General features: G+C 47.4%; 1 protein-coding gene across 5 annotated transcripts in view; it reads left to right on the forward strand.

Moving 5' to 3' along the window:
- LOC146338587 (synaptotagmin-like protein 2) overlaps positions 1-23,231 on the forward strand; it is an 89,388-nt gene that overhangs the window by 30,325 nt on the left and 35,832 nt on the right. For all 5 annotated transcript variants that reach the window (XM_084814089.1, XM_084814087.1, XM_084814091.1 and 2 more), the window contains exons 2-4: positions 5,991-6,554; positions 6,936-7,087; positions 22,467-22,566. In XM_084814089.1, coding sequence (XP_084670215.1) covers positions 6,409-6,554; positions 6,936-7,087; positions 22,467-22,566 — 398 coding nt within the window. In that variant the 5' untranslated portion in view covers positions 5,991-6,408. The remainder of the gene's footprint in view (positions 1-5,990; positions 6,555-6,935; positions 7,088-22,466; positions 22,567-23,231) is intronic.

Genomic DNA, 23,231 nt, shown 5'->3' on the forward strand with positions numbered 1-23,231 from the left:
AAAACGTTATTGTAGAGTGGGAAAAGGTGCAGAAAAGCACAAGCAAAATGATCAGGTGGTTGGAGTAACTGCCCCTATGAAGAAAGGTTACAACAATTGGAGCTTTTTAGCTTAGAAAAAAAGTGAGTAGACAGGATAGAGGTGTATACAATTATACATGGTGTAGACAAAGCAGATATGGAGAAGTTTTTTTCACTGTCTCATAATTCTAAAACCGGGGGGGTAATCCCATGAAGCTGAATAGTGGGAGATGCAGGGCAGATAAAACGAAACATTTCTGCATTAAGTGCATAGTTCAACTATGGAATTTGCTGCCACAAGATGTAATTGTGTTGGTTTGCTTTAAAGGGGGACTGGACACATTCATGGACGATTAAGCTCTCAATGGCTACTAGTCATGAAGGCTATATACTATCCTTAAGGCTGGAGGTGGTATGCCTCTGTATACTAGTTGGTGGTGAATAGGAATGGGAGGGTGCTACTGCATTCATGTCCTGCCATGGACTTCCCACAGACATCTCATTGGACAGTGTGTGAACAGAATGCTGGCTTAGATAGGTCTTGATCCAGCAGGGCTCTCATTATGTCTTATATTCAGATTGCAGATTCCTGATCTCTCCATTGCACTATGCACTAACCTGGAAGTGGGACAAAGCAGGTACCTTGAAAGAACAGGTATCTTTTCCCAGACAGGGCTGACCCTCTCATGAGGCAGGGTGAATCCTCTGCCTCAGGCAGGAGGAGTGCAAATGGCATGCTTCTGCCCTCCCCACCAAAGAGCCCCCAGCCACTGCCTCACTTCAGCAAGGTGGCACTACATCGAGTGCTCCAAAGAGCCCTGCTGGCCATTCCCCCGCTGTGCCATTTGCCACTTCACCGGAGCAGGGCTGGCGGGGCTCCCCAGAGCTGTTGCCTGCCCTGCAGCATTCAGTGGGTGTGCCAAAGAGCTCCACCAGCCATGCTGTCCTGAAGCAGTAGATGCCGGGGGGGAGGAGCAACTAGCGGGGCTCTCCAGAGCAGCCACCTGCCTCTGTCTCACCGTGATCCTCTCAGGGTGATCCAGAAGAGCCACATCAGCCAGAATAAGCAGCCAGGGCTGCTCTTTAGAGAACCAGCCAGGCCCAAATGCCTGGCTTTAAGGGATGCCCTTGTGGGATGGGTGTCCAAGGAGATCACAATGCGGGGGGTGAAGCGGTGGCAGCGTGTTTGTGCTCTCCCACCTCAGCCAGCAGGAGAGGTTGCACCAGCCCTGTCCCAGGTCACCCTTAAATGTGGCTTCTGCATCGCCTGATTCAATTAGTGATGCTGCTCCCATAATCGCCACTAGTCCTGAGTCAGAGGTCTTGGAGCATTTGCATTTGTGTCAAAAATGGTAATGGAGGCAAGTATCTCTTCCAAGCACTGCAAATGTCTTTATGACAACAATGTACAGCATTTGCCAGTTGATTTCACTCCCCACCCCCCTTGTAGGTGCTATTAAGTCAACAGTATGCAAACAGGAGATTGCAATGAAAACTTTAATGGGTTTTCTTTTTCCTGAGGCCCCTGGAGGCTCAGAAGCATGTAGAACAAATATTACAAAGGAAATGCACAGGCTGTACAAAAGCTAAGTGCATGATACATACACAAGATAGGCAAATAGCTGCACATGCCGTTTATGCCTGCCTGTTGGACACTGTGGGTTTAGTGGTGCTAAAAAAAAAAGTGTGTGCATTTCTTATAGAACACAAGCCTTGCTTTGGGTGGGGCTTTGATGTGACAAACCAGTATGTCTGCACCTCCCACCCTGCGAAGTAGGACAAGGTGTAAGACACCCTTTGTCTATACTCCTCAGAAGTAGGTTGCTGCCACTCACATATTATTAATATATCTTATGGAATATTCATATGTAATCACTCATACACTGCTGCATAGGGCTGCATAGGGATCTAGGCTTATGGCTTTCATCTATGGGAAGGATAGCCCTCCTTTAGCCTCCTTACCAGGTTAGCACGTTCGCCGAGAAGTCCAGTGCAGCAGCAAGACCAACCTCAGACTAAGCAAGCCAATAAAATCAACTCCAGTTTCCAGTTCGATATATTTATTAAAGACCCAAGCAGAGAGAAGTAGTAAAAGAGTGAGCTGCTTTCAAAAATAAAGTCAAACATCAAACTAGCTCATTAACACTCACTTATCGAGATTCTAACAGCCTGCGCTCTGAGGTCGGTTCCCAGAAAACTGACCTCCCCACACGTCCGCGCTGCTTTGGAGGCAGCCCTGTCCTCCGCACTCGGAAGAGGAGCATGGGGCAACTGAAAAGGGGCATTCCAGGGGGCGTTCCAGGGCAGGGGGAGAGTACACACAGCCTCCTCTCCCAGTCGCCCCCCTGCGGCTACATAGCCGAAAACGGCTGTCTAATAGGAAATAGCAAGGCAGGAGAGGCGCAGAGGGAACAATCCCCCCCCCCCCGCAATGCCTCTCCTGCCTTGCTTTGGACAGGTGGTCCCTTCCAAGTTCGGAGGCGGCCGCCTATCTTGATAGGATTGCGCCCTAAATGTGTGTCTGGTAGCTATGGATTTCCCCCCATTCATTTTAACTCTAGAGTAGGCATAAGGGTCTTTATCCAGATTGGGATCCTAGTTTATGGAGGAGGGTCTAGGGGAGTTTGTAAGAACTGTAACAACTCCCTGTGTCTACTCTAGAGTAAAAATGAGGGGGGGAAGTCATAGCTGCTAGACACATATTTAAAGTGAAGTCTGTTTTGGCTCTAAGAGTAACTCACCAAAGCTGCTTACAGATAAGGGAAGCAATGAGGCCCAGGTGGGACATAGGAACACAGGAAGCTAGCTTATACTGACTGGGTTCACACAACACGACAAGCCATCGTGAGTGACAAGTGACAGTGGGTTGTCGTGTTGTGTGAACCCAGGCCAATTCCCACTGGGTGGCTTGCGCATGGGCAACAAGTCACCCTAACAAGCTATAGCTTGTTCTTGGGTTGTTTAACCCAGGATGGGTTGGTGTGTCGTCTGAACCCAGCACTGCCAACCCATTGTGGGTTGTGGACGTTGGTGAGCGAGCTGCTTGAAAGGAGCTCATAGAAACTCTTTTCCATAGAGATCTACACACCGCCCCTCTTTTGGTCTAGTTTGCAATAACCACGGCAACCTTTGACATCTCCTTTGACAGCTGTCAAACGTAGCCACAGTTAGTGCAAAAGGAAGCGGAAAAGGGGGTGGCTTCTAGATCTCTTTGAAACACACACGCTGGGGACTCGGGCAAGTGGGGATTTGCAGCAAGACACCCCCAAGGGTCAGGACAATATTTAAAACCCTGGGGATCACCCTGCTAAGGGGGTGATCTGCACCCCTTTTCCCCACCTGTCAACTGTCATAGACTGTCAAATCAGCCTATATATTGTCTCTTCTTGTCAGTTACCTTGTATGTTTGACAACTGAAACATACAAGTACCAGGTAAGGCAAACCTAAATATTTTGGACAGTCAGACTTGCACAACTCCAAAAATCCAACTAAATAAATAAATAAACATTTACACACAAAATTTGGCCTCATTTTGCACAAGTGTCAGCCCCACTTAAAAAAAGAAAGCTGGGAACCGCAACCAGGGTCGTGGTTCCTGCAGAGAGGGGGACTGGGCAGCACACAAGACAGGTTCTGCCACTAGGTCCCCTGTGATACCTGCTGGGGCCAGCAGAAGAACTGAGGGGGGAGAACAACCCACAGTAAGTCCAGTCATCTATCAGGGTCACTGTGGGTTGTTCTGAAAACACTACCACTGCGTGGCTTATTTCGCAGTGTGGGTTGTCGTGATGTGTGAACCTGGCCACTGAGTCAGTCCCTCCAGCCCAGTATTGTTGATACGAACTGGCAGCAGCTCTCCGGGGTTCAGGTAGGGTTTTTTCCAGCCCTGTGTGGAAATGCCAAGGATCAACCCTGGGACCTTCTGCATACAAAGCATGCGCTCTAGCCACTAAGGGCATGGAAGAGTTTTGCCTTGACTCTTTGCCAGCAACCCAAAGAAGGCAAAGAAAAGGTTTCACAACCACAAGTGTATCTCAGGAGGGGCAGGGGCTAGGTAGCTCCCAAGGAGAGAAGTTCCAACTGACCAGTCCATAGCCTGGGAGGACCTGCTCATGCATCCTCCAGGTGATTTCTGCAGTACCTAGTTATCATAAACTGAGTCAGCCAGGAAGCAGTTTCCAAACACAGATGCGGGGGTGTCTTTAGGACTGCAACCTGAAATTTGCTTGTAGTGCGATCCTATACACAGAAATAACCCCCCTTGAGTTCAATGGGATTTACTTTCAAGTAAGCACATGTCTATTGCAGCCTTAGGTTGCAATCATAAATGCATTTACCTGGGAGTAAGCTCCATTGAATTCTGTAGAACATCTCCCCCATCCCTGACTTTGAATGACTTCACAGACCCCCACCCACCCCCACTTCCTTCAAATCCCACTTTTTTCAATGAAGCCTTTGGCTTATCCCCTGAGACCAAGGATGGGGAACCTGTGATGCTCCAATCATTGCTGGACTACAACTCCCATCATCCCTGAACATTAGCCATATTGGCTAGGACTGATAGGAACTGGAGTCCAACAACATCTGGAGGGCCTCTGGTTCTGCATCCGTGCTGTCCATCTTCCAGGTTCAAGTGGGTTCTGGGCAAAGTGCGTTTGTGACATTGCCGTCCGAGGTTCCACCTTTCCCCAGCCTAATCCTCAGAAACTGAGAACCAAAGCCCTCAGGAACACCTGCTTTCACTTTGGGACAGCTGTACCCACTGTCCCACAAGCTTCAGCCCTTTTACTCTCTCTGGGTTCCTAAGAAACTCAGCATGCTCAATGGGTTCTCTCAACCCACTACAGGAGAAGTAACCAGGATATAGATATAATCAAGGTAGCACAAAATCAAACAGCATGTGGGGATCTGGATTTTTAAAAAACAAAGATTTATTTAAAACATGAAAAGTTATGTTATTGTTATTAATCCATGCTTATTCCTAACTTGCCTACCTACTCTACCCCTTCTAAAATCCTATACGTAAACCCCACTAGCTAGATGTTTCTTCCACCATCCTTAAGGCCCTATCTAACAAACAGTCAGCTCACCCTTTATATACCCTGCGCGCACACACTCAGGCCCCTCCCACCTTCCACTCACTCTCTGACATATTACTAACACTATCTTACCTGGGCTAAATGTAACAGTATAAAAACATGCATAACAAAACAGGCAGATGTTACAGCCTCCTTTGCTGTGGGGAACGGAGGAAACAGCAAAAAAACAACAACACACACACAAAGAGTCTTGCAGCACTTTATAGATGAAGATCTACTAATATGGTATTATAATCATGTTGTTGTTGAAGGTTTATTAGATTATTTTCATTTTCCAGTACGATACGAACACTCAGCACTTACCCTGTCCTGCTCCTGTTCCTTCCCCCTTAGGTTTTCCCTTCCCTTCTTCATATCATATATCATAAGCTTTTTTTTTACTGTCCTCCTACAACTTGGAAAGATCTGTAAAAATAATTTTAAGTAGAGGCCTAAAAATAAATTTAAGTTAGAGAGAGAGTACAGATTGGAAAGATCAAGGTGAAGTGAACGACTCCTCCTTTTGCAAAACATATTCAAGGCGCAATCCTATGCATGTTTAGATGGAAAAAAGGCCTACAGCACCCAGCATGCCCCAGCCAGCATAGCTTGATTGCATGTTCAGGCAGTTTGTGACGTTCTCTGCTCATTTCGTTTGCCCGTGCAATTTACTTAAACCAAGACACTATCTCATTGTCAGGTTGCTACCACATAAAGAGCGCTTACGGTTAAACTCAACCACACACAGTCACACGCGCAGTGCTGCTTGCTGATAATCATGTGCTCAGGTGCAAGTAAACACCCCAAATGTACACATACGATCACCACATGTCACCTTTATCTAAAAAAGTATCTTGCTGCTTCCCCCCCCCCCCTTTATTTTCTTTGCAGGAGTGACTGAAGCAAACTTCTTGACTGAAAGAGGCATATAGTAGAATGGCCAGTGCTTCTGTCCTCTGATTTTCTCACATATCCTTTCAAGCTCACAGCTATCTTCTCGTTTGGAGAACTCAGGGAAGCGGACACATTGACGCAGGCGCATTGACTGTGCATGGACAAAGTAAAGGGGCAAAACTCTCTGGGGAAGACTGTTTCGACCCATGCAGGCATGCCGTGTAGAGAACCGGGTCACAGAAGAACATATCCGTGCTTGCGAGTTCCAGCCTGGATCCGTCACAGCGTGCTTCTCCAAGGCAAGGTGGTGTGAGCTGCTGCTCCCCTTACATTCTGAGTCACACTTACAATACTACCCCTCAGGCTCTCTGTCCAAGGCTCAATGGCCTCCTCACCCCTGTAGTCGCTGCTTCTGATGCGCCCACACCTGGACTGGCTGAAAAACGCACAGGAGGGAAGGATGCTGGACCTCAGCTTTCTGACGGAAGAGGAGTACGGGAAGCTGATGAAGGTGCTGCAGAGGGATGCCGAGCTAAAGAAGAAGGATGGAGATCGCATCAGGTAGGTCACTGGGACTGTAGGAAAAGGATTCTCGAGAGGTGAGGCTTCTTATGCAAAACTGGACTTGCAGTGCCTAAGATGGATCTGCTCAGATTTGGGAGGGATCCTGGAAGAGAGAGTAGCTGGGTTCACGCAACACGCTAACCCACACTCAGTGGTTGAGTGTGGCTTGTTGTTGAACTGTGGGTTCTCGTGTTGTCTGAACGCAGCGCATTTTCCACAGGGTGGCTTGTGTGATGGTGATGTTTGCGTGAATAGTTTTTATTCACTCTCATGTGAATAAAACACACACTTGAATCTTTTGGATGAAGGGCTGGTTTCAGAAATATTTTCAATAAATAAAAGCACATTGTCATTAGTTTACTTCTAATTTCTCCTCAGACGATTGCAAGGCTCACTGAAGGATGAAAAGAAAAAGAAATTTGTAACTGGTGAATGGTTCCATGAGGTAAAGGCACAGCGTTTCCAAGAGGAACTGGAAGGGTCAGATCTACTTCGAGCTTCCATTAGAAAGAAAAAGAGTGACTCTGGCTGTAAGTACATGAACATTAATCACATGCACAGGGCAGATAATTCTCCAAACCACAGTTTAGAGGGTCAGAAACAAGCCACAGCATCTTGAGCACATAGGAAGAGCCCTGCTGGATCACACCAAGGGTCCATCTAGTCCAGCATTCTGTTCCCACAGTGGCCAACCAGCTACCTGTGGGAAACCCACAAGTAGGACATGAGTGTAATAGCACCCTCCTGGTTGTGTTCCCCAGCAACTGGAATTCAGAGGCATACTTCCTCAGATATTGGAGGCAATATATTGGCTATCATGACTAGTAGCCATTGATAGTCTTATCCTTGGCGAATTTGACTAATCCCCTTTTAAAGTCATCCAAGCTGGTGGCCATCACTACATCTTGTGGTAGCAAATTCCATAATTTATGAGCTGCGTGAAGAAGTCCTTCTTGCCAATCAGCTTCATGGGATGACTTCACTGGGTTCTAATATTATACTACAGGGAGAAGTCCCTATCCACTTCCTCTTCACCATGCATTCCTTTTACACACCTCTACCACTTCCCCTACCCATCTTTTTTCTAAGCTAAAAAGCCCCAAACATTGTAACCTTTCCTCATAGGAGGAATTGCTCGTTACCTGGGTCATTTTGTTGCCCTTTCCCACACCTTTTCCAGCTCTATCCTTTTTGAGGTGCAGTGACCAGAACTGTATACCATATTCCAAGTGTGCCCTCCCCCCATAGATTTCAATAAAAGCATTACAATATCGGCAGTTTTATTTTTGCTTCCTTTCCTAACGATTCTTGGCATGGATCCTAACGAACCTCGACAAGTGTGTTCTGATGGAGCTGAGCATCATAACTGTAATGAACGGTGTGTCTAGAGGCCTGCCCACCTTCCACCCAAAAACACTTATGGCCTTGTACTTTGTTTGAAAACGTGTTATGATTTTTGAGACGGAACAAATCTGACTCCATGCTGTTTTTGTGAGGTTGTTCGTTAAGGTTGGGCTTGAATCCAAATCCCACCAGCCAGAATTTGGCACTCTGTTATTATGCGTAATAACGTTGTGGGATGATTCACATGATCTCAGAGAAGGAAGGTCCATTAAGCTGAAATATAACATTGCTACCGAGTAGCCCTTGCCTGGCCTGCAGACTAAATCTTTGCAGGGGTGGAAAACCACAGAGATCTGGGGGGAAAGAAAGGTTAACTGTGGCTCAGTTGATTCCAGGAATCTAGAGACCTGCTATGTTGTAATTATGGGCAGTGGGATCAGTTGTTCTTTGGGAGCTACCACTTTTTGCCCTATTCTGTCCCATACAATCTTGTATTTTCCTATTAAATGCAGGGCCCCCGTCTCCAACACATCTAGCTCTTTTGATTCTGCATCCATCTTTTTAAGCCTTCCCCCAGTTCCAAGGAGCTCAAGGCAGTATATTTGATTCTCCTCTCGAGCCCAATATATCCTCACAACAACCCTGTGAGGTAGGTTAAGGGCTGAGAGATAGTGACCGGCCGGGTGTCACCCAGTGAGTGACATGCAAGGTTGGAACTTTGAACTTGGGTCTCCCTGCTCTTGGTGCAACACTCTAACCACTACACTGGCTCCCTTTATTGAAGGTCTGAGGAAAGGGCAAGCAAAGGGGATGGTCAGGTCTTTGTCCTTCCAATATTTCTCTACGATCAAGAAAAAATGGGCAGTGCCCGTTTGCTCTTGCCATTACACTTCAATGCACACGACTTTGCAGTTTCCCATTTAATACTGTGATACGGAGATATGGGGCGAGGCGTGCGGGGAGAGGAGAGCCACCAGTCTCTGACAATCTCTCGAGTATTTCCTTTGCTAGGCCCTGGCTCAACAACAAAAAATATTCCCACTGATGCCAGGGAGATGTAGATCTACTGCTCAATGAGAAAGTTAACCTGTGCCACTTCCTAGAGTTGTGTGCAAATGGCCTTTCAAAATTCTCCACCCTATATGTAGGTCAAGGCCAGCACCAAGGGTAGGCATGATTGGGCACCTGCCAAGGGCCCACTCCCCAGCAGGGGCCCACTGCCAAGAGCCCCTTTGGATTTGTTCTTCCTTGTCACTGTTGAAAATGGCTTGTTCACCTGCCTCTCGCTCTGGCCCAGACAATGGTGGTGAGGAGAAGGAGTAGGAGATGCCACGGCCTGCTTGCTCCCTGGCTCTCAGCCTGTCAAGCAGGCAAGTTGTAGCAGTGATGAGGAAGAAGAGGAAGAGGAAGAGCAACTGGTGACAATGAGGGTGAGAAAGCAGACTCACTGAGGGAGGGGCCCTCCGAGGGTGTCTTGCCCAAGGGCCCTCAAAAATGTGGAACCGGCAGTCATGTGGTAGAGAAATTGAGGGGAACATTTCATCAAGCCCACCTTCAGAGCTTCCCACACGACGCAGCAAGGTCAGTTTGGGAGATTCAGGACAGATAAAAAGAAGGACTTCTTCACACAGCACATGGTCAAACTATGGAATTCTCTACCACAGGATGGCCACCAATCTGGATGGCTTTAAAAGGGGGTTGGACAAATTCCTGGAGGATAAGGCAATTGATAGCTACTAGTCCTGTTGGCTATGTGCTACCTCCAGTACCAGAGGCAGTGAGCCTATGTGCACCAGTTGCTGGGATACATGGGTGGGAAGGGTACTGTTGCGCTCATGCCCTGCTTGTGGGTTCCCGGTCAACAGCTGGTTGCCCACTGTGTGAACAGAATGCTGGACTAGATGGACTCCTGGTCTGATCCAGCAGGGCTCTTCTGATGTTCATGAGTGGAGCCAGAGTAGCTGACACTCATGGAGACATTGGGGCAGGGGCCTGTGCATGCGTCCACGCCACCTACATGGTTTATACACACACACACACACACACACACACTCCACATGCTCTCTGAAGACCCAAATAGCACATTAGAGAAATGTACTTCAAATGAAGCAATTCTAAACCTGTCTACATGTTCAACAGCTCAGCAGGTAGGAAGGATGCTTTTTCAGGTTCAGTTTAAAAATAATAATAAATCCGTGTTTACCTACAAACAGGAGCTTCTTTGTCATGTTGCTGATAACAGCTCAAAGGTCATTTGAAGGTATTGGACTGCCAAACTGAGCTGCAGCCAACATTACACTTTGATCTCTGGCCCTTCTGTTTGCCAGGTGGTACAATAAGATCATCAGCCACCAGGCACGGTGAGAAGGCGAGGCAATTGCGAAACAAGATTTCAGACTTAGTTTTCAGTGTAACGGTGGGGGCGGGGGGGTTAAATGCTTGATTATATTCTGTTAAACTATGGTGCTTTCAATGTATATTGTAGAACTTTCCTTCTCTTGGTGCATCTAAGCTTGAACATCTGCTTGAACCTCTGGTTGCCATGTTTGTATATGATTGTTTGGGGCTTCTGGCATTAAGTAACTGTGGTTTAATTTTAATTTACTACTTTACTGCTATTTAACTATTTACTGTTAATGTGAAGTGATGGTGACTGACCAGGAGTTTTTCGTTTTTACATGAGGCTGTTAATCGGCTGTATCGACTTTCGGTTTCATAGCAGAATTGAGATCCAAGTACCACACAAGACTGTTTCCTTCCCTGCTTTTCCACTACATAACCTCTAGGTGACACTGTGGTATAGCAAAATAGCACAAATACAGAAGTGAAAAAGTGGTTTCTTTTGCTTTCACCATTAAATCTCACAATTTTCCACGCTGTAAACAAACTCACCAAAAATGCTCATTAGACAAAAGCAAAACTGGAGGGTCACAATGTAATCTAAAGAACCTGTAAACAACCATGAGTAGGGAATGATGAGTGCATGATAAATGCCTCGTGTAGAAAAGCCGCATGAAAAGGGATATTGGGGTTGCAATGAATAGCTCAGTGAAGATGTCCCCCGGTGTGTGGCTCCCGTGAAAAAGAGAAATACCATTTTGGGGATCTATGGTGTGATCACACTTGGAATACTACATACAGTTCCAGGCACTATACTGTCAAGGGCTCCTTGGAGGCCTCTCTCAGTCTAATCTAGTAGCCAAGTCCAGACACAGACAAAGGGATTCTTTTTAAAGCTTTATTCTTCTTTTACAACTTAACAACTATACCGTTTGCAACTAGATCTGAGCAGCACAGTACCTATGCCCTAAGTTGGAACAGTTGGTCCCCGTTTGAAAGGGAATTACTGGCAGACCCCTGAACTTAAGGACTAGGGAGAGTCCCTCCCCTTTTCCCTTGGATCCTCTGGGCGCAGCCGTTGTTTGCGCGCCAACCGGGCACTACGCCTCCTTTCTGCGCCCTCCATCTGGCGCCACTCTCCGCGTCAGTGTCGCGCATCCACCAAGTCTGCTATCTGCACTCGGTCACTCCCTGGACTGCTTTCTAAGCTAGGAATGCTGGTGGGAGGAATCTCCGTCAGCTGTTGGCCCTGGGAAAGAGGAGCGCGCTCCTCTCCCAGGAGTGACTGCTCTTCCTCAGAATCAGAACTACTCTGGGACTCCATGGGCTCAGTGTCCACCCTGACACATACTTCAAAAAGGATACTGCAGAGCTGGAAAAGGTGCAGAACTTGGCAAGATGGCCAAAATACCTGATGGAGTGCCTCTCCCAGTGTGAACACTACGATCATCATCTGAGGCCCTCCTTCAGGTGCCTCCTCCAAGGGAGGCTCTGAGTATAGCAACAAGGGAGAGGGTCTTCTTGGTGATGGCCCCCAAGTATAGAACGCTCCCCCCACTGAGGTCCACCTGGCGCCAACATTGTCATCCTTTCAGCACCAAGTTCTTTCCTCTACTCCCAGGCATTTGGCAGCATATGATAAGGCTTTAACCAGTCCTGGAATTTTAATTGTTGATTGTTTAAAATTGTTTTTGTATGTAAATGGTTTTTACATTGTGTTTCATATTGTATTTTTAAGATTTTAAGTTTTTGTAAACTTCCCAGAGAGCTTTGGCTATTGGGCAGTATAGAAAGGTAAATAGTAATGGTGGTGGTGGTGGTGGTGGTGATGGGGCTGGGTCATCTCCCTCCATCCCCAGTAATCTGTTCCCTGCAGCCCAGCTGTTAGCAGATCAGCTAGGCTGTGGGGAGGAGAGGGTGATGCAGGATTGATTCTGAGCACAGGGAGATAGTTCGCAGCTCAGATTCAGAACACAAACAGCCAGAAGTGGGGGATGCATTTTCCCAAACCAGTTCAGATATGGGTAGGCATGCTTCTCAAGTTACTAACTACCAGATGGCTGGGCCTGAAGCTCCCCCCCTTGCCCCTTCTGTGAGAAGCTGGGGGCTGTGACCTAAGAGATGCTAGACTACGGCGCAGAGCTAACAGGGAAATGTCAGGGGGGTGCAGAGCTAACAGGTAAATGTCAGGGGCAGAGCTCAGATGGTTGACCCAGTAGGGAAGCATCCCTAGAAGGGCGGGACATCCCTCCCTAAGTTAGTCTAGCCAGCAAGCCTCACTTCAGACTGCAGGCAACTTCGGGTGTTCCCATTTGAATCCCCTGGAGGCATTCCTTTGTAGCCAGAGAGTCTTGGAGGATTTGTATCTGTAATGAACCTGTTGATAATGAATTAAAGGTGTGAGACTGAAGCCTCTCTACTTGTGTGTGTGAGTGCATCACGAAAGAGGGGGCCCAAGGGAAACGTGACAGGTAGCTCTCCCCAGTGCTCTGCAGGTTGCACAGATGTGCTTTCTGGGGAGTACCAGAACACCTTGAACTTGATGACCAGGTTCACATTATTATTAGCATTAGCATTTCTATATCTCCCCATAGCCAAAGCTCTCTGGGCGGTTTGCAACAAGTTAAAACATTAAAATACAATATACCATGTTTTAAAACCATTTACATAAAGTTATATGGACAATATATACAAACAACATTGAACTAAAACAACATTTTACTAAAAACAGTTCTTTAAAATATCCACCCCTGCGCGTAGCAAGTTGCGTGCCACCCGATTTACCTCCTTACCCTCGCTGGGTGAGACTTGTTGTGACATCCAAGCCCGGCGACAGCAAGTGGCTGGGGTGGTTAATGAACCACCCAGAACCCGTGGTCTGTTCTAGGGTTGCACAAGTGGAGGCGGTTAACAAATCACTATGGCTTATTAACCACCCTCATGTTATGCAAACCAGCCCAATGTCTCTGAACAGATCAACCACTGACCCGCAGAACCTCCATCTTGTCAGGATTGAGTTTCAGATTACTGGCCCTCATCCAGCCCATTACTGATTCCAGACCCTGCTTCAACGTTTCCACTGCTTCACCTGAATCAAATTAAAAATAGAGATAGAGCTGGGTGTCATCAGCCTACTGATGACATCTCACTCCAGATCCCCAATTGACCTTTTCTGGTGGTTTCATGTAAATGTTAAAAAGCCCGGGGCCAAAAGCCCATAGCATAAATGCCATGGGGCTGAGCAATAGTCCCCCAATACTGCCTTCTGACATCAACCCTCCAAGGAGAAGCAGAACCACTATATCTATGTGCCCCCAACTCCCAATCCAGGGAGCCCATCCAGAGGGATACTATGGTCACTGACATCAAAAGACACCAAGAGGTCCAAGAGCATCAGCAGGGTCACAAACAAGGCAGTTTCTGTATCAAAAGCTCCATTGACAGATGGCCACCTGCCTGCACCTTCTGATGGCAGCACTCCCTAGGTCTGGGAGGTAGTTTGACTTCCCCTCTGATTCTGCAGGTGAGGTGGTTGCCGCAGGAAGTCAGGGGACCCCTCCATGGGTCCCTCCAGATCCTCTGCTACAGATGGACCAGGCATAGCTTCTCCTGAGATGTTGGAGGTGCCTGAGGTATCTCTGGAGTTAGGGGCTCCATAGGCTCTTTTGGGGTGTTCTCTGAGGAGGAGTCATCCTGGCCTGGGACAGGTATGACGCACACATCCAACAGTACCCTGAAGTTGAGTAATCCATCAGCCAAGCAGTTGTTGAAAACCAATATGGTGGCCTCCTGGTGTCAGTACAAGTTTGTTTGTTCTTTTTTTAAGATGTCCCAGGCAGGCCCTGGCAGCTGCTGATGGCAGACCAGAGCTGCTAATATGACTACTACTAGAATGTATCAGTCAAGATGTACCAGTATAGCTTGTAGGTCACCAACATTTGGGGTTCGGCTGCAGCATGGCATGACCGTGTTTTGAAAGTTGGAAATAAAGATAGCATTTAAAATCTGGAGAGGATCTAGGTTTGCTTAAAAGGTCTGCTGCTTAGCATATTCTCACCCTGGGTAAAGAATTATAATCCTCCACATTACTCTGTCTGTGTGTTTTCTTTTTTTCATGATATGAGCTGTCTTCTATTATATTATTCTCCATACATGCATTTAACAAAGCCTTTTGGATGTAATGTTCCCTTGAGATGTTCCCTCTAGGATTTCTGCCATGCCTTTGATTGGTTTGCTGTTATTTGGTTCTTTTCTAGCTGTTTCTGTGCTAAGGGTTGGGTTTTTTAGGTTTATGGATTGTGACCTCAGCTGATGAGTTAGAGACTGGGAAAGGTCTGGTAGTCACTCCACTTCATAGCTTCAAGTTCAAGGCACCAGGGGAGAAGCCAGAACAAGGGAGCCAAGCAAAAAAGCACAATTTTTGCTTCCTTTGGGGGAAACGTGGGTCTTGATTAGATGCACCTTTACACTTGGCATCCTTCCCATTCTGCAACAGTATTCTGTCTGTAACGGGAGTCAAAGGAATGCAGTTGCAACAACATAATCAATTCCAACCAAATCCAGCTTTCTATACGAACCGCTTCCCCATCCTGGTGCCCTCCCAATTGGTTGGACTCCACCTCCCATCATTCCCAGCCAACATGGGCACCAGGTTGGGGCACTGGACCCCCAGCAGATCTATGGGCCTTGGCAGGTGCCCAGTCATTCCAACCTCTGATGCCCATCCTGCTCAGCCATAACGTCTATTCAGTCTCATTGTGCTGTGTTGTTAATGTCTGGGTTGCAACTTAACTTGCACTTATGAAATGTCAAGGTTTTTTGTTTTTGTTTTGCTTGCTCTGTATCATCTTTGAGTAGCTGTCCTACTTTTGAAATCGGAGCCCTTCCGTAGAGCTTAAGAGCAATGATCATTCAGCCAGGTCACCTGAATCTTTCGGCAGTTGTATATCTCTGAAATTCCGCTGTTCATCAGGCCTCCGTTTTAAAAGGATAGTCAACTGGTGTGGAGGTTATAATCTTAGAAGAGCTGAACCTTTAACAAAACAAAGGACTAAGCCAGTTGAACTGGTTGGACAACTGTGAGCCAACCGTGTCACTTCCCTTTCAGTTCTAGCTGTCCTCCTTCCAAGCCACTATTTTCTTAGGCATGTATATTATAGTCTATTGAAACTACCTTTAAAAAAATTGTTGTAGGAGCTCTTTTAATTTCTTTTAATAAGAAATTTAGCATAAAAGCAAATCCTTCTAATCTCCGAGTTGAATTGCTTTAAAGTTAAGGTCTGCCAACGTTGCTCATCAGGTGAGATGTGGGAATTTTAGTTCTGAAACGTCCCTGAGGAGGAAAGTTACAGTAAAAGGTTGAATATTATGCAATGCGTAATTGAACTGCAAGGTCAGCAGCACCCTTTTGATTGGCATGGTGTGAACAGGTCTGGACAAGTTGTGTATATCCCAGGGCAGACTGATTTCAGTCTTAGAATCATAGAATCATAGAATAGTAGGGTTGGAAGGGGCCTACAAGGCCATCGAGTCCAACCCCCTGCTCAATGCAGGAATCCAAGTCAGAGCATCCCTGACAAATGGCTGTCCAGCCTCGTCTTAAAGGCCTCCAGTGTGGGAGAGCCCACCACCTCCCCAGGTAATTGGTTCCATTGCCGTATTGCTCTGACACTCAGGAAGTTTTTCCTGATGTTCAGCCGGAATCTGGCTTCCTGTAACTTGAGCCCATTATTCCGTGTCCTGCACTCTGGGATGATCAAGAAGAGATCCTGGCCTTCTTCTCTGTGACAACCTTTCAAGTACTTGAAGAGTGCTATCATATCTCCCCTCAGTCTTCTCTTCTCAAGGCTAAACATGCCCAGTTCTTTCAGTCTCTCTTCATAGGGCTTTGTTTCCAGTCCCCTGATCATCTTTGTTGCCCTCCTTTGAACCCTCTCCAGCTTGTCTGCATCCTTCTTAAAGTGTGGTGCCCAGAACTGGACACAGTACTCCAGATGAGGCCTAACCAGTGCTGAGTAGAGGGGAACTAGTACTTCCCGGGATTTGGAAGCGATGCTTCTATTAATGCAGCCCAAAATAGCATTTGCCTTTTTTGCAGCCACATCACATTGTTGGCTCATATTCAGCTTGTGATCGACGACAATTCCAAGATCCTTCTCGCTCGTAGTGTGGTTGAGCCACGTATCCCCCATCTTCATGATGTACGTCATCCTCATCCTCCCTATGGATCACCCATTTTTCTCAAACTTACAAAACAAGGGTGCATACTTGGAGTCTGTTCAGCAGTTAAGACGGGGTAGACAACATGTAGCCCTCCAAATGTTTTGGCCTACAACTCCCATCAGCCCTAGCCAGCATAGCCAATGGTGAGGGATCATGGGAGTTGTAGGCCAACATTTCTGGAGGGCCCAAGTTGCCCGCCCTTGAGTGAAGACCTAACTGACCTGAGCAAAGTGATCCTGAGAGCAACATGCTCTTGCTTCAGAACAGAAGAAGCGCAGCGTGGGTGCTAGGTAGTCTGTCGAATAACCGGCAGGCACCAGGTTAGTCTTCCGCAGCCTAGTGCCCTCCAGATATTTTGGATGTCAACACTCAGCCAGTGTGGCCAATGGTCAGGAATGATGGGAATTGTAGTCCCAAATATCTGGTTGGGGAAGGTGGCATGACGGAGTCCATCAAAAAGTGGCGAGAGGGGGACTTCCACAACATATCTTCTGCCTACTTCTGGAGAAGGTGTTCACTCACACACCTTCTCCCTAGCAAAAATTAGAACTCTACCTGCTAAAATTATACAGCAACCTTCCCCAACCTGGCACCCTCCAGGTGTGTTGGACTACAACTCCCATAGTTCCCTGGCTGGGGATTATGGAAGTTGCAGTCCAACACATCTGGAGGGCGCTGTCAGGGTGGACACTGAGCCCATAGAATCCCAGAGTAGTTCTGATTCTGAGGAAGAGCAGTCGCTCCTGGGAGGGGAGCGCGCTCCTCTTTCCCAGGGCCAACAGCTGACGGAGATTCCTCCCACCAGCATTCCTAGCTTAGATAGCAGTCCAGGGAGTAACAGAGAGCGGATAGCAAACTTGGTGGACGCGCGACGCCGACGCAGAGAGCGGCGCCAGATGGAGGGCGCGGAAAGGAGGTGGAGTGCCCGGTTGGCGCGCAAACAACGGCTGCGCTCAGAGGATCCAAGGGAAAAGGGGAGGGACTCTCCCTAGTCCTTAAGTTCAGGGGTCTGCTAGTAATTCCCTTTCAAACGGGGACCAACTGTTCCAACTTAGGGCATAGGTTCCGTGCTGCTCAGATCTAGTTGCAAACGGTATAGTTGTTAAGTTGAAAAAGAAGAATAAAGCTTTGAAAAGAATCCCTTCGTCTGTGTCTGGACTTGGCTACTGGATTAGACTGAGAGAGGCCTCCAAGGAGCCCTTGATAGGCGCCAGATTGGGAAAGGTTGCTGTGCCCTCACATCATCTTCAGAGGTCCTCCTCTGAGTGCCCCCACCAAAGAAAGCTAGGTGGGTGGCTACAAGAGAGAGGGCTTTCTCTGTGGTGGCTATGAGAGAGAGGGCCATCTCAGTGGTGGCACCCCACTTCTGGAATCAACTCCCCAAAGAGGTTCACCTGCACCTACGTTGTTATCTTTTCAGCACCAGGCAAAGACTTTTCTCCCAGACATTTTAGAAAACTAGTTCTAGGTTATTATGGCTGTTTTATCGATTCCTGTGTGGTTTATTGTTTTGCATTATATTGTATTTCATTCTTTTAAATATTTGCACTGTATTTTATACTTTTAAGTGTTCGATGGCTTTTAGTTTTTTAACTGTTTGTAATCTGCCCTCAGGGCATAGAATTGGGTGGATTAGAAATGTAATAGATAAATAAGATGTGAGGCAGCCCGGCCCTACCATTAGGAGGGATGAAGCCACTGCCACCGCAGGCAGCAGATTCTGGGAGTAGGGGAGCAGCGGTAAGGTGTTGGGGGACAGAGTCAGAGCTGTCTGTGCCATGCCTGCTGCCCTCGGTTGGAGTGGACGACTCTGTCCCATTGCAGTGTTGAAGAAAGATTCAGCTGTCAATCTGGTCAGTTTTTGTTCTTAGAATTTGGGATGGGAGGTGGGGAGTGTGATCTTGTATTTCGCCTCAGGCAGCAAAAGGTGTTGGGCTTGCTTCAGTGTAAGGAATCTGGGATAAAGGAAGACATTTTACTTCTATCTTTCGTTTCCCTTGAATTATCACAGTGTCTTACTGCCTCCTAGGAGGTATCTACATCCTATTTTTCCCCCTCATACTCTTGATTTGACATTTTTGCACTAAACCAGAAGGACAGGAAGCAAGGAACTTGAACAGGCCAGGCTGCTGTTGCAATGGCAGCTGAGGCCGGGGAATAGAAAACTGGCCAACAAAAATGCTAAAGTCCCTGTCAGAGTCATTGCTGTATATCTTTTAGGTCGTGGGGACTGCTAGTGGCCAGCATGAAAAATTGGAGGTTTTATCTATTTGCCCGCACTGAGAATTAGATTAGATCCATGCTGGCTGGGCATTCTTGGAGCTGAGGCACACCACATCTGGAGGGCACCAGGTTGGCAAAGCCTGTTCTAGTTCGCTGTGCCCTCTTCAATATTTGTGCGGTTGCATTGTTTCCCTTTCAGCTGGCACGACAGCACTCCCAAGCCATTGCTTCTTCCTGTGCCAGGGCAAACAATAGGGGATCTCCTTGTATTAGCTCTCTTGGCCTCCTCCTCTGTTTGCCAGGATCAGATGACTTTGACTCAAAACAGGAAGTAGCTCCCTTGAAATCCTGGAATGGATTAACGGTGTTGACAGCTCCTGCCACGTCCTGTTTAGCTTTCGAGCTGGGTCTGTTAGCTCGCTGCCCTGAAGAAAGTGGGAGCCCAGTCTCCGGGTATGGGCAAACCCAGAGAGGTGGCGTGCTTTCACAGAGCTGGTTTGCAGGTGGCATCCCATCCGTTCGCCACTTTCTGATGTGCAGTGTTTCTAGGCGTGCTCAAATTCTCATCCATGGACAAGAATTAAGGGGCTCCATATGAAGTCCGAAACCCTTAGAACCCTTGTAGGCAAATCAGTGACAATTCTGGGTGGGTGTTCCAGCTTAGAACAGCACTAAGTTGGGTAGCATGGCTGCACTGGCTGCCAGTCCATTTCTGGACCCAATTCAAAGTGCTGGTATTAACATTCAAAGCCCTTAAAGGCTTGGGGCCAGGTTATCTGAAGGATCGCCTCCTCCCATATGTGCCTGCCTGGACCTTAAGATCATCGTCAGCAGCCCTTCTCCGTGAGCCCCTGCCAAAGGAAGTGAGGCGAGTGGTTACTAGGAGGAGGGCCTTTTCTGCTGTGGCACCCCAGCTGTGGAATGAGCTCCCTAGTGAGGTTCGCCTGGCGCCTATGTTGTATTCCTTTCGGCGCCAGGTGAAGACCTTTTTATTCTCCCAGGCATTTTAGCATTTTAGCTTTCTAGACTTTTAGCTTTGCTGTTTTAAATCTGTATTTTAAATTCCTGCACTGCTGCTAGATTTTATTGTGGTTGTATTGTTATATTGTGGTTTTAATGTTCTATATATTTTAAATTGTTTTATTGTGTGCCATTTGGTTTTAATTTTTGTGAACCGCCCGGAGAGCTTCGGATATTGGGCAGTATAGAAATAAAATAAATAAATAAAATAAATAATAGCATGGCATAATAATAAACATTTACAAATGTGGCTTAATAATCACTTATTTTTCATTTTTGTGTGTGGATTGTACCTAGTGGTGCAGTGGTAAATTTTACAGTGCAGCTGCTCATTATGATAGTCCCCATAGTCACGCCCCCCCAAGAGTCCAAAATGTAGGAAGTTGTATTGATCTATATCTATCTGTATGTATCGTGTGTGTGTGTGTGCGCGCGCGCGCGCATGCGCGCACATGCGCATACGCACACGTGTCAATTTGTTGCTGGGAAAATTCATTTCCCTCCAGCTACTGTGAGGATTTCAGCTAAGTTCAGAGGGATCTTGGGGTTTGAGTGAACACCTCAATGAAAACATCCCCTCAGTGTGCTACTGCTGCAAAAAAGACAGATACCATATTGGAGACCTATGGTGTGACCACACTTGGAATACTGGTACAGTTCTGGGTACCGTACTTCAAAAAGGGTACTGTAGAGCTGGGAAAGGTGCAGGAACAAAGACGACTGAAATACCTGATGGGGCGACTCCCCTGGTATGTACTTCCCCATACACTACACTCATCATCTGAGGCCCTCCTTCAGGGGCCTCCTCTGAGGGAGGCTCTGAGGATGGCAACAAGGGAGAGGGTCTTTTTGGTGGTGGCCCCCAATTATAGAACACTCCCCCATACACACTGAGGTGCACCTGAGACCAACACTGTCATCCTTTTGGCACCAGGTTCTTTCTTCTACTCCCAGACATTTGACAACACATGATAAGGTTTTAACCAGTCCTGGAAACAGGGAAACCAGAGCGGGGTGGGCGATGACTTCATCATCCCTGCTAATCAGAAAGTCCCGATGCTATGACCCCGTGAGCCCTGGCTCCACTACACCATGAACAGTGCAGCGTAGTAAAACAATTGATCGGAAATGTCTTGGGAACTCTGGGGTTATGCAGATGCCTTCCTGACTACCAAGTCACTACCTAAGGCAACCTATGAGGCTGGACAGTCTAAAGCCTTGGATCCTCCTGTAGGAAAGGGGTCTAGGTGGGCTTCGTGTTCTGTTGAGCCACAAGCTGTTCCTGAGATCTGGTGTGCTCCTGTATCCTGGGTTGTTCTTCGGTCCTGATTTCTCTCCAGTCCTGCCTCGCGGCTTGTCACCGATCGCGCCTGATCCCTGGTTCACCTCAGACTGCTGTCGGTAGCCCAGCCCTGTCATTCAGCCCTGACACCGTCATTCAGCTGGGCCTGTCAGAGCTAAGCCAAGTCATAGGTGGCTGTCAAAGCAGAGCCAGAAGTTGAGCGATGGGTCAGAGAGCTAGAGTGGGAGGTCAAGCGGGAGTCAGGGTAGAGGAGCGAAGCCAGGAATCAGAAGACCACTGTTGCTCAGGCAAGGCCCTGGCCCAGACAGGAAGTCTTTTATACCCCTTCCTGCCTAGGAGGGCCCAATGGCCTAGGTGGGCGGGGCCAATCCATTGCCTTAGAATGCTTCACTGCCCAGGAAGATGCTCCAAACTGCAGTTCCCCATGGGACAAGTGCACACAGAGCTGAGGGTTGCCAGCTCTATCCCCGTTGGCTCCTGACAAGGCCATGAGCGTCTTGAATGAAGAGCCTGACATTGTCACCGTTTCCAGAGGGTCACCATGTTAGCTCCTTATAGCAAAAACAACAAAGGGTCTTGTGGCATCTTAACAAATAACCCATTTCTTCGTGCCTCTGACGAAGTGGAATATAGACCACAAAACTTTGTTGTTGTTCAGTCGTTCAGTCGTGTCCGACTCTTCGTGACCCCATGGACCATAGCACGCCAGGCCTTCCTGTCCTGTGCTCTCTCCCAGAGCGTGCTCAAGTCCATATTCATTGCATCAGTGATGCTATCTAGCCATCTTATCCTCTGCCGTCCCCTTCTCCTTTTGCCTTCGATCTTTCCCAGCATCAGGGTCTTTTCCAGAGAGTTTTCTCTTCGCATTAGGTGGCCAAAATATTTGAGCTTCACCTTTAGTATTGTCCTTCCAATGAGCACTCAGGGTTGATTTCCTTTAGGATGGACTGATTTGACCTCCTTGCAGTCCGGGGGACTCATAAGAGTCTTCTCCAGCACCACAGTTCGAAAGCATCGATTCTTCGGCGCTCAGCCTTCCTTATAGTCCAGCTCTCACAGCCATACGTTGCTACTGGGAAAACCATAGCTTTGATTAGACGGACCTTTGTCGGCAAGGTGATGTCTCTGCTTCTTACTGTGCTGCCTAGGTTTGCCACAGCTTTCCTCCCAAGGAGCAAGCGTCCATAAAACGTATGCCAGCATTAACGTGTTAGCCATTAAGGTGCCACAAAACTCTTTGTTGTTTTTGAACATGAAGAGGAGCGTTGAGCCTCCTGGTGGTGCCAAGCGTCGATCCAGCATGCCTTTCCCTCCATTAACCGCATTTTAACTTCGCCGATTTAGCCTTGTATTATTAATCATTCAACGCACTCTTCCTTATGCAGCCCCTCCCAAACAAAACATAGCAGCCGTCAGCACTTCTTGCATTAATTAAATGTTACTGACTCTTTTAACAGATGAGAAGAATGAGCATCCCCGAGAGAGTCTGGAAGGCAGAAATGCATCATCGTCATCACAAGCAACAGCTTTGCCCTCCCCTAAATCAGAAGAAGAAAGGTAATGGTTAACTAAGAAAAGCCACAGACGTGGAACAACCATTGCAAATGAAAGTGGCCTAGGTCAAAGAGTTGGCACGTGTTGCTTATTTACGTTATTATTTCTACAGTTCCATCTGTACACGTCGCGCTTCAGAGGCTAAGGGCACAATCCTATGCATGTTTAGACAGAGAAAAGGCCTACAACTCCCAGCATTCCCCAGCCAGCATACCATAGCTGACTGGGGAATGCTGGGAGTTGTAGGACTTTTCTCTGTCTAAACATGTATAGGATTGCACCCCAAGAGAGGTCCCTGCCCAACCAACTTACCATTTCTATTTAGACAGAGGATGGGGGTAGAAGACAACACATGTCAGTGGGTGCTGTGTGCAAGGATTTGGCTAGTCCTGAGTCCATGGCTTTACATGGTGCGCGCTGTCCCCGTGAAAGGACCAATGGGGTTATTTAGTAATGATGCCTCCTTTTAGAAAGGCAATTAGCAGAGAAAAAACAAAAGGCAGAACAGAATGAGCTTTTACTAGTCCCACAAGCACACAGACTATCATAGCACAATAAAAGGAGGGACCACACCCTTCTTCAGTGGAAGAAAGAAAACAAGTTTTGCTCACAGATATTCTTGCATATACAATGCAGGTACAGCGTAGAGTTTCAAAAAGAGTTTGTTC

The sequence above is a fragment of the Heloderma suspectum genome, chromosome 9, assembly GCF_057233095.1.
Source record: "Heloderma suspectum isolate Gila_16-S chromosome 9, 16-S_ref, whole genome shotgun sequence".
Lineage (NCBI taxonomy): Eukaryota > Metazoa > Chordata > Lepidosauria > Squamata > Helodermatidae > Heloderma > Heloderma suspectum.